Source organism: Orussus abietinus, unplaced genomic scaffold (genome assembly GCF_000612105.2).
Source record: "Orussus abietinus isolate OABI.00-Male unplaced genomic scaffold, Oabi_2.0 scaffold49, whole genome shotgun sequence".
Classification (NCBI taxonomy): Eukaryota; Metazoa; Arthropoda; class Insecta; order Hymenoptera; family Orussidae; genus Orussus; species Orussus abietinus.
This window is the reverse complement of record NW_019394595.1, coordinates 521,142-532,720: the sequence shown is the minus strand read 5'-3', so window position 1 is coordinate 532,720 and position 11,579 is coordinate 521,142. Positions and strand designations below refer to the sequence as shown.

The following is an 11,579-nucleotide window of genomic DNA, read 5'->3' as shown; positions in this document are numbered from 1 at the left end:
ATCTGCGAGTCACGTGAGACGGAAGTCGCGCCGCCTTCGACGGCCATTGTCACTCCACCGATCGGTCAACATTTAATGAATTTTTATTATTTGCTTCAATACGGAGAGATATAGAAAAACATATATTGTTTGAGAAACAAACGATGTTGATAACTTATGAATATTTTGATGCTTTCATAATAATAATATTAATAATAATAATTAAAAAAAATAATAATAAATGTAGTACCGTCTATGTATAATTATTATATTATATAAGAAGAGAGGTGCGCGGCGAACGATGCACGGGGCTGATGGCCAGCGCGCGCGCACGTTAAAACATTTCTTTTTCCTTCCTTTTTCTCCTAAATATATAATATTAATCATTTTTTTTTTTAATGCAAAATTCCTACAGTGATAACCGGTGTCTCGGGGCTACGTTCAACCTCCTTTGTGCGCACCGTTTGCGCGTGCACGCGAACCACCCCGGGACTAACGTATATACAATATTCAACCCCTTGCGCTCCCTTGTCCATATTCTTCTCTTCCCTTCCAGTTCCTTCTAGGTTTCCATTCCTCGTCCCTCGCTCCGCGTTACAAGCCAGCTCGATTTCCCCCTCTATCCTTGACCCCCTTTGTCTCGCGTCGACTTCCCCCCCTTCCCCCCCATTCATGCTAGTATTTTCAAAACGCTCTACTTCATCCCTCGCCCCTGGTTCTTCTGGAACTCGTCGCCGAATAACGGTGGGTCTCGCTCGTTCTCCTCTTACAGAAGTAGGCACAACGATTTTTTTTTCTGTTTCATCTTCTTCTCGGGCGACTTTTTATTGATTTGTCGCACCAGGTCGTAGAAGATCTGGAAAAGAAAGGCCAGCGTCAGGTTTAACGAACGGTGCGTCGCCACCAGAATCCGAAAAGATCGATGTTTGCGGAATATTTCTCGCCATTTCTCTCTCGGTGCTATGGCGACGAACGATATTACGATTGTTTCAATGACCCATATTATGAAAGACGCGGCCATGTTCGTTGATTACGTTAACAAGAACCATTCTCGCCGAGTTCCCGCGAAACCGAGGGTTGCGATTATCCTCGATACGTTTTATACAAATCTGGAGAACATTTCGTTTGACGCAACGCGGATAAAGGGGAGGAGATGGACCGCCTGCGGCCTTTCCGGTCGGATCCCGCTTGTTAACACTTTACCGAGCGGGGAATTTGGAAGTACACGACAATCACGGGTATCGCAAAACCGATTACCGTGTTAAGTGCCATGTCAGTCCCCGGTGACCGACAGTATACTTTTCGCCGGGTAAAGTCGGATACAGTTGGATATCGCGGGCTTTGCGGAAAGCAAGACAAAACAGGCTTGGCGCTTACGCGTTAATAGGCTTCCGGTCGGTAAAGTGTTAAGATTACCTCTGACGCTTCCACTTACATCGTTAACGTTAACTTTGGCTTTGGCAGAGGTCTCCATAAAGGCGCAATTAAATTGCCGGGCAAGGTTGACGCCTTGGTCTCTGCCCACTACCCTCTCTGGGTCCAGGTCGCACTTGTTGCCCACTAACACCATCGGCACGTCATCCGTGTCCTTCACCCGCAGGATCTGCTCCCTCAGGTCCTGCAGGTCGTTGAACGTCGACTGCGCCGTTATCGAGTAGACCAGCACGAAGCCTTGGCCGTTCTTCATGTACAGGTCCCTCATGGCCGTGAATTGTTCCTGTCGAGAGAAGAACGAGTCGACGTGAGTATCGAGACACCCCGGTCGCACAAAATCTCTAAATCTATATCCATCTTCTCGCCCACACAGAGCGGGACAAAAATACACATAGTTATTCTCATCGAAAATGGAGTTGAGAAGTCCTTTACAATTTTTCCCTACGGCGCATAGGTTGCCGAAAATAATTAATCGAAATATAGTTAACCGGGCGCGTCGATTAGCGAAACGCGAATCGGAGAGCGCATCTCGAGACAGGCGTCCCATTGACCGCGGCGCGTCAACGCGTCTATGACGAAAGTTCCTACTTTTCGATTAATTATTACAGGCAGGTAATTATTCCGGACAATCAATTAATTATTACAGACGATGTATGGAAGTATATTGAATCTCGATATAAATCTACGACGTCGTTTCGATCAAGAATCGAACATGCCCGTCCAGATCTTCGGACGCAACTCGCGCACTCACCGTGCCTGCCGTGTCCAAGATCTCGAGCATGCATTGTTGTCCGTCGACCTCGACTTGCTTCCTGTAGCTGTCCTCGATGGTCGGGTCGTACTTCTCGACGAAGATGCCCTGGACGAACTGGACGGTGAGGGCGGATTTGCCGACACCCCCGCTGCCCAATACCACGATTTTGTATTCCCGCATCTCTCGCCCTGTCTAGTGGTGCACCCTGTCGCAGCCGCGGCCTCGGTCACCGGATCCGCCACGTCCTGTCACCGAATCCTGCCGCTTCTAGGCTCGAACCCGAGGTGGACCTGCAACCGAAAGACAACTGTAATCTCGACCCGACTTAAGGCGACCCGAAAGTAGCGTCCGAACGGTCAATCGCTCGTCAAACTTTTCTACCGAATCGTTTCAAACTTTACAAGGTGAATATGGAGGCTACAAAGATGGTTCTGACAGCCACGAAACTTCAATTGTTTTCAAATTTATTTATAGATATTTTTGAAATTTTTTATAAAAAATAAACATTCATGGGTGTCAGGACCTTCCTTATAGCCTCTATATTCACATTGTCAAGTTTGAAACGATTCGGTGCACCCAATTCGAAGAAAAGTTTCATAAACGAGACCTCGTATTTTGCATCACTCGAAGGCGATACGAAAATGGCACTTTTAGTTTACACCGTCCATTTTAGAAGTATGTATATTTCCTAGTATCCGCGAGCGACGCGTGTCGTTTTTGACGGCTAACTTGACGATTTCTCTCCGATGTACGAAACGACGACATAACCTCCCATGGGAATTAATCGGCGAGCTGGAGCCCGGTGACCCGGAGGAAATAAAATCCACAAGAAGAGTCCGCGTTACTCGGATTAATCGATTTTTCTAAGAGATTGGCCGTTCGGACACCGAGTCTCGCCGGCGAGGACGAGGGACGGGGAGTTATTGGAAATCTTCCAGCCACCCTCGAAACCAGCGATACACGAACAAGGGGACATGGAACGATCCTGTACGCGCGTTTCAACGGTAGGATGTACCCTTAAACCGAAGGACGACATCCATCTCCTCTACGTATCCATATTAAACGATGACAATTTGAGCGAAATAATTATTCTACGAATTAACCAAATATATTTCTTTGGTTCAATACGTTCTCAGTGCATTATACTCTGACGTAGGTAGTCGCTGCTACCAATAATGGGAGAGAAAGCAAAAAGGTGGATTTATGTTTTGAAGAAACGTTTCTATCCTTTGTACATATCCGATAGGATGACGTTGAATCAAAATGACCCAATTTCTGTATAAGGGTTAAATACCAATTGCGTATGTCATTCGTCCGTCGCGTGGGTGGTTTTAAAATCGCATTCTAAATTCCGGCGATCATTTCTCAGAGTGACGGGTGGAAAATTAGTCCTCGGACGTCGACGGACCCGCAAGAGAGAACCGAGGGAGAAATAAGGGACTCGATATATGGGTTATTCGACGGAGTGCTCGGGCCATTGTCGAGAAGTGTGTCACGGCGAGCCTACGTCGGAAGGGGCGCTTTTCTCTTCGACTTTTTCGGCGCACCCCTTCGAGGTCCGTTCGCGTCCTTCTCTTTCATATCCCGGGAAGGTCGGTCCCAAATTTCGATCGTCTCGGTCAAGGCCGAAGGCGACGTAACGAAGTCCAATTCTCGGATAACGAGACGACACCGCCCTTAAATGGCTACATTTAAAATAGATTTCACAATGATACAATCGATTCGGAGTCCGGGTATGAACGTGGAAAGATTCCCTGTGAATTTCCCTTGAAAGATGTTCAACGGTGTTGGCGCTAAATATATTTATGGTCGTCCTTTTTCGAGGTCGGTCCTGGGGCAGGCGGAAAAATATTTGGTCGATGCAATAAAATCTTTGTCAAATCAAAATTAATTGTAGAATAGGGTCCAAAGGGTTATTCACTCAGGAAATCATGGCACATCCTCACAATTTTAAAGTCGAACGTCATTTGTCACCGAATTTCATTGTTTCATATGAAATCAAAGACAATCGCGGGTTACGAGAGCTTATTGTAATCAACGATTTAGGATTTACAAATTTTCGTTAAAAGTGATTAACCCTGACATTTTTTAAATTGCCGCCGGCCGCACTTTCCCCCTTCTACTTCCCGAGTAATTTCAAAATTCTTGTCGCCTTAGCTAAATTTAAGTCGTAAACGATCTCTGGTAAACCTACGATCGGCGAATCGACCAACGGAACACGTCCACCGCAATGGGGTTAACAAAGGTTAAGGCAGCGTCTCGGATCGGCCAACGATAGTCCGTTTTTGTTTAATTTACTCGAGCAGCTCGGCCTATTATTTCGTGGAACGTGCTTAGCAGCGATCTCGCAGAAAAAGGGAAAAAAGAAGGGCAAACGGAATGGCCACCGTTTACACGGACGGATTCTGGGGAACAACTGTTGCGACGCGGAAAGTGGGTTGGCTCGTGGAAAAGAGCATTCCTGCAGGAATCCGATTACGCGTGCAATAAAAGTAAACGAATGCACCTATCGTCCCTTCTCCGTTCGCTCAACTTTCGCGAGTTACGAAGTTCGGAAGTGACTTTTTAGCCAGTGACCTTACCGATTTCCCGCGACTTTTCGAGTTTCGCTCAAAAAAGTGTCCCGAACTTTGATTCGCGACTTCCGAAAGGACCGCCTGTTGATCGGAAAAATTGCATCCCCTGCAACGAAATTTTCCTCCATCGCGGGAAATTCACTTAACCGGACTTTTACTTTTTATTAAAAAATCGGAAAATAAATGCTCCTGTGCGCTAAATTTACAACACGCGTTATAAATATTCTTGAAAATATGTTACAAGATCTGCAAGCCACGTTCGAATAAAACATTCAACGAATATGATATAAAATCGAGATACTTTTTCGATAGGGTAGTTCTCGCGGGATCGTCTATCTCTCCCCGGTAAGTGCACTTTTCTCTCGGGGTAAAATTTCCTCCTCGCGACGCACCGAAAACGAGAGTAAAAAAAAAAAATAAAAAAACCCACGAGAGCTCGCATTCGCAAAAGTTTTCCCTCAGGCTCGATATCGGGAAAAAGTCGAACTTCTTCCGCCTAGGAGAGTTCGATCGGGGAGCCGACGCCTCTGCGCGACATACCCATTATGTCCGTATGTAATACATATCTAGGTACTTGAATTACAGCGATGCGAGCACGCGTATACGCCCCATCCCGCTGTCGGCGTTCTCCCGACCCGACGAGGCGGTAATCGGACCGAGGAAGTGCAACCGGCAACCGGCAACCTCCGACCGGTATCCGACAACCGGCCGAGCCACGGAGAGGGATCGGTAGAACCGACGCAACGACCTAGGATAGGCAGGCGCAGGCTGCACTCCTCCCCTCTTTCCATGTGCATCACACTTGCGAATTGTATACGGAGAGGGGCCGAGAGGAAGCGATGCCACCAACGCAATGGCCGGGCCTGGGACGACACGAGTTACACTTAGCGGTGACCAAAATCAATTTCCGTCGAGATTTTGCAAGAAATCCAACAGGGCATAAGTACAAAAAGGAGAAGATTAAGATCGAAACGGAGACCCGACTATAATTTCAACGTGATCGGTTAATGTTGAATGAGGGCAATTCGTGTTACCCCGACAAAAAGTTGCACCCTTCTCGGTCCCTCTCGGAAAATGCCCTTGGTAAGTGCATCACGCATGTGGCGAGAGACCAAGGCGGACGATGCGACCACTGCAACGACCTGGCACGGGGCGACGCAGGTTGCACTCTTCTCGCTCCCTCCCTGCGTTCGTCGCACCATGCCCTCGCAAAATGCATCGCACATCTGGGGAGAGACCGAGAGGGACCGGTGCAACCACTGCAACGGCCTGGCATGAGACGGCGCAGGTTGCACTCTTCTCGCTCCTTCCGCATATGCGCCGCACCAGGCCCCGGCAAAACGCAATGGTCGGGGCATTCGAGTCGCTTCGCGGTGATAATTTCGAGTGCATCGTCGCATCGTCACCTGTAATCCCCAGAAACGTGCCGGCGGTTGATAGGACCCGATACCTTTTCCCACAGAAAAGCAGAAATTAATTCGATTAAAAGCTCGCGAGCAACATCCGCGGTGAAATTGACGAATTTCGGATGTACGTAAAGCTGGCATTGCCACGTTATATAAACAATGATACAGCAAAGGATCATAGTTGACGTACGCGCCAGAATTTATTGCCAATTAATTGCTCTCGGAAAAACTAAGTCGAAACTGCCAATTTCACGTGCGAACGTTGATCGTATACGGTCGAGAGTCGGGTCTCCGCAATTTCGAGTCTTATGGGGTTTGTTGGACGCGTTTCGTTCGTCCTGGGACGATTCGCGCTCCCTTTTCCGATTCCATTGACCCACCATGGGATCGATCCGCCCTCGGGAAGTTCAGGGAAGAAGCTTCGTTAGAGGCCACTACCCCACGGGGGCTCTCTCACGGAGGACAATGCGCGGCATTAACGACCTTCTCCTCGGTCTCTCTCGCTTTCTTTCCCTCGACTTCGCCTCCTCGACGACCTCCTCGAGAGTGCCTTCCACATGCCGACGTTCCGCTACGTCGGGAGCCAACTCAAGCCGGCGACGATTTGCGACGAGACCGACGTTTCCGGCAAAGGCGCTCTTGACACGAAAATTCATACACGCGTATACTCCCATATACATATTTATAACCCACGAAATCTAGAATTCGAAGAACCATCGAGACCGTTTTAGAGAAAGAGACTGCCCTCAAAAGGTAAAAATGTTTTTCTTCCGTCGTGTCGCGGGATGGAAGAAATTATTAATTATTTTTCATATTTTTCAATCGCGGCTCTCGTTTCCCTCCGTCCCGAGGGCATTGTTCCGAAAGCGACGTTTTCAACCCATCCTCGTAAAGGTCGATTCAAACGTGTCCGTCCCGTGTACGTGCCGTATCCGTATAAGGGAATCTTCCGCTGCCGTAAACTCCGTTCAGTGCCGTCCCTGGCACGACTGCATGCGGAAACTGACACGGAAAGGAATGAATATTGTAATATAAATCTAAGAAGACGTCCCACCGTTCCTTGCTAAAAGCTCAAGTGTCTTCTTTTCCGGGCACGGACTCGTCACGGTACGGATACGGCACGGATACGTTTGGAACGACCTTTACGCGCAAAGTCGATCGCGAGTTTCGTCACTTTCATTACCATTCGTGGGACCGCGTAAAGTTTCAAAGAAAAAATGAAAACGACATGCCACGACGGTAGAAAACTTCTCCCAAGAGTCGAGTTTCGTTCCCCGGACTGCTACTTTCTTGGATAACTAGATTAAGATCTCGGTAAGCTCCTCCGGTAAAAAGTCACTTTCCTTCTCCATTCAGCAGGGTCACGTCCACGTACACAACTCGCGAGTAATCTCGTATCGAGAGCATTACGAGAGGAGTTTTTCCCCGGGTACACTTTGCTCGGTTCTAAGGAGGATTTCAACGATCTTCGACCACGGCTCGGTGGAAGCGAACGAGTCGACGTTGTACGACTTCGCCTACGAGTCTTTCATAGAACTCGATGACGGAAAGGTTGATTCGGATTACGCGTAAGGCTCGACGCGAAACGGTAAATACCTCAATGGCAACATTTTTCTCGCGGCATTCTTTCCGCGTAAAAGGAGCCATAACTGCCAAGTTAACGTTGCTTAACCATCCGATAATTTTGACCGCGGTTCCGTAACTGCGGGTTGCCTGCCAAATGCGAGCGAAAATACAGTCGGCAGCGTAAATAGTTTCAATGGTCATTTTGTGACCTTCTATTAGGTCGAGGAAGAAGTTCCCGCCGTTTTAAAAAAGCGTTTCTCCCGGAAGCAGGTTCCCTTTAAAGTCCGAGAATTTTCGCCAGCTATCGTGCCGTGCGCAGTTTAATTAAAAATAAAAATAAAAAATAAAAGAAGGGAACCATCAAAGGTACGCGATTAATCGTTACATTACCCTCTCGTTATCCTTCACTTAGCATTCTATCGGTTCGTTTCCAGCCTTTATTCCACCGGATGCAGCGTACCCTCTCGAGGGAATCTCGAATCTTCGAGTGACTTTTCATCGTCGGTTTATTATAATTCCACTACAGCCTCGAGAGCGTCGCGTTGTGCATGCACGGCCAGTCCGGAATACGGAATATCTCCATTGTCTCGATAATTCCACATAAAAGGCCTTATCGTCGGCGTTAGATTTTACTTTTAACGGGATAAGGAGCTTCGCTCGCTTTCCGGACCGTCCAAGAGGGCCTTCACCTTTCGGACCTCGTTAAACTCGACAGCCCTGCGAGTCTCCAGCCTGAATCAACCTTAACCGGTGCTGGCAACACGGCGTTCTTCGGCATTCGATAGCGGCCCAACGGGAAGTGGCGTAACTCGCGATAAACGGCGGGATAGAGGGAGCGAGCGAGCGAGAGCGAGGCCGAGCGAGCGGGAGCGAGAGAGACGAAACGACGGCGACGCGGAGAGAGCGAATTCCCTCGTGCGACCTTCGACGATCGCGCGAACGGGACAAACGCGCGCGACCAGAGTGCCCAGACTGCTCGATTTATCAGAAATTGGGCGACTCCGAAAGAGTCTTTGCTACTAATTTCGTATAAAAATGACAAACTGCGAGCTGGACGCGCGATTCCAAGCGGAAGGGCACTAAAATTCCCGCAATCCCGGCGAGTTCGTCGACTGTAAAATTCATTCCTCTCGCTTTCCGTCCGGTGGTCGCGACAGGACGCGAACACTCCGGACGGATACGTCACCGCTCCGGCACGGACGCTGCACGGACCCGTCCCAATAGGCGATTATTCGTTTACTCGACTCGTACCTCGAATAATTTCCCTCGCTACGGATTCAAAAGGTTCTTCCTTCGCCGAGTCGACTCGAGTCGGTCAGGTTTTCGAGTTCGAGCGACTCGAGTCGATAGAGCATTCGCCTCGTCCCAAATGGTCGGAAGCGGTCGCAAAGGCCCGATCGGTTCGAAACGGGGACGCGAGATTCCGAGCGGAAGTCGCTCCTTCCGTCGACGAGGGCGGTGACATAAAAAGATCTTTCTTGGCCATACCGTGGCGATCTCTTCTTCCCTTTCCCGATAACGCGGGGCGATCGATGACCCCCGTCACGTCGGGTCGAACGTCGGAATCGAGAGAGCGCTAGTCGCTAATTGAAGTAACATCGATTAATTGTGATCGGAGGACTCGTCGTCGCGGCCGAAAGCGAGAGTAGGATTAATCCAGGAATGGGACGCGTTTAATTACGGTAAGTACTCGCGGGGGCGACACGCGAGTCGAGGAGAGTCGTGGCTTAATCTTTTAATTCAACGAGACGATCCGACGAGTTCGTCCTCCGAATTCGCCCGAATTTTCCTCCACTGGACGCGACTTTTCCTCGTCTAAAGGACGAGTGGCCGACACGTTCCAAGCAGGGTCGCGTTTTTCGACGTTTTTTCCGTATATTACGTAAACCGAGTGGCTTATCGGAGAAAATCGTAGATAACCAGTAAATTACGTTTCCAACGTGGAGGATGCCGCAGATGTACATGAATGTCCATCAAATTCATGCACATTTGGTACATAAGGTCATAGAATTATACATTTAATATCCTAAAAGTGAATTAGCATACATACATTACGAATTCCTAAATGAACTTATCATTTGACGATTTCACGTTAAAGTCTCGCGTTAAAACTGCGAAATTGCGTGGGAAACGTAATACTCGTATGTTCTAAACTTATGACACATCTTATATCGATTCTACCAAACGTTATCTTGCACGAACGGTTAGCAAAAATGATACCAGGGACCCGATTTTCGAGGTCATACGTTCAACTTTCGCACGCGAAATTGACAATTTCGTATAAGACTTTGAAAAGTTGAGGAATAACGTGACTTCGCAAGAATGTAAAAGTTTCCTACGAATCTATTCGTACGTAAAAAAAAAACCGCACGAACTCGAGAATCGGGTCCTTGAACCCGACGCATCGATACCACCCGGGCCGCGGAACTTTAATCTCCATTTAATACAAATACCCGGCGCGGAAACGCCGCGTAAGCCATGGAACCCACGGAACGCAACGCGGGGAAGGTTACACGGACCGGGGCGAAGGAACCGTTTCCCGTCCATCGTCGACGCGTCGAGGTTAATCGATCCGCCTCACGACGTATTTCCCCGATTTGTGCCCGGCCGACGTACCGTTTCCGGCGCGTAAATAATATCGACCGGCCCTCGGGAAAAGCAACGACGACACTGCACTCGGCGGGAGGTATTTCGGAGGCGACTCGTCGGACGAGATCGTGAGTCACGATCGGAATCCGCGCCGAGGTTTGACTCAGCGCCGCCATCGTCGCCGCGGAGAACGCCGACGCGCCCCGCGTCGGGATCGGGAATCGATCGCACTTACTCGACCTCGCGATCGCTTCTCTCCGAGAGCAGCCACCGTGCGAGCGTATCGATCGGTTGGCCACCTCGAAAACGGGCCAATCACGGCGACCCGGTCGCGACGAGCCGCGACTCGTCGCGACTTCGGATCTCGCCCGGCGTGGTCGGCGCGCCATTTTGGCCGCTCCCTTCCTCGGCGCGCGCGCGCACGCCTCCCGCCACGCCATCTGCGAGGCGACGCGCGAACCGCGGGCAGGCGCGTGTCCTTCGAGGACGTCGCCGTCACGCCCGGTCCTCCCGGGGCGCGCTCGGGCTGGCCCGGCGGAGCCGGGGAGGAGGAGAGACAGAGAGAGAGACGCGCTTACCTCGCGGGCGGGTGTAGGTGCGCGCGCGCGAGCGGCGCGGGGCGTCGTTCCCCGGGGCCGGCGCGGCCGTCTTTGTCCCCGGCGTGGCGATCACTCGCCGACCGGGCCGCGACGAGCACCCCGTCGTCCTCGAGCCTCCCTCGACTCCGCCGCGGCCCCCAGGGGACTCGGGGATCGCCGAGGCCGACTCTCGCGAGCCGGGGCGCCTACGTACATGCGGGCGACCCGCGGTCGCCGCCGTCGCCGCCGCCGCCGCCGCTTCTCCTCGCCTGGCCTCGTTCCTCCGTCCTCGGGCGCGGTCCCGAGCCTTCCGGGACACCCGGACCCTCGCCGACGTCGACCGACTGCCGAGCGGGCCGCGAGACACACACGCGCGCGCGCGACTTCGCCGGGACTTGTAGCGCGACGGGGCGATCGGTGCGCACGACTCCACCGACTCTACCGACTCTACCGTTATCTAGGGCGATGCCTCTCTGAGCGCCGCCTCCGCCCGCTCGCCGCTCCTACCTCCCGGCTCGCCGCGCCTGCCTCAGTTCTCCGTTCCTTCGTTCCCCCTTTCTGAGGTGCCGTCGGCCACTGGTCGCGCGCGAGACAGTTGCGCCTAGACCTGCCGCGACGCGAGGTGCCGGCGGCAGATGGCGCAAGGGGCCAATCGCGAGGCTTCGGATTTTAAAGGCTCCGTCGCCCTCCTAAATAC

General features: G+C 51.0%; 1 protein-coding gene across 5 annotated transcripts; it reads right to left on the bottom strand.

Moving 5' to 3' along the window:
• Positions 1-65: 65 nt before the first annotated feature.
• LOC105700693 (ras-like protein 3) lies at positions 66-11,444 on the bottom strand. Of its 5 annotated transcripts, none has more exons than XM_012426802.2 (4): positions 11,334-11,444; positions 2,165-2,457; positions 1,415-1,696; positions 66-835 (listed from the first exon to the last, which is right to left on the bottom strand). In XM_012426802.2, exons 2-4 carry the CDS (start codon positions 2,345-2,347, stop codon positions 746-748), a joined length of 555 nt encoding a protein of 184 aa, XP_012282225.1. In that variant the 5' UTR covers positions 2,348-2,457; positions 11,334-11,444; the 3' UTR covers positions 66-745. The 5 variants fall into 5 exon arrangements, with proteins under 5 accessions (XP_012282225.1, XP_012282229.1, XP_012282223.1 ...); XM_012426806.2 differs by having other exon boundaries at positions 11,390-11,407; XM_012426800.2 differs by lacking the exon at positions 11,334-11,444 and adding an exon at positions 10,883-11,321.
• Between the last annotated feature and the right edge of the window lie 135 nt (positions 11,445-11,579).

What these genes read in the sequence shown, in the direction of transcription:
- LOC105700693 (XM_012426802.2), bottom strand. Translation starts at nt 2,347, where the DNA reads ATGCGGGAATACAAAATCGTGGTATTGGGCAGCGGGGGTGTCGGCAAA. An exon ending in TCTTGGACACGGCAGGCACG is followed by an intron (nt 1,697 to 2,164) that starts GTGAGTGCGCGA and finishes TTCTCTCGACAG; the next exon opens with GAACAATTCACGGCCATGAG. An exon ending in CCAAAGTTAACGTTAACGAT is followed by an intron (nt 836 to 1,414) that starts GTAAGTGGAAGC and finishes TTTCTTTTCCAG; the next exon opens with ATCTTCTACGACCTGGTGCG.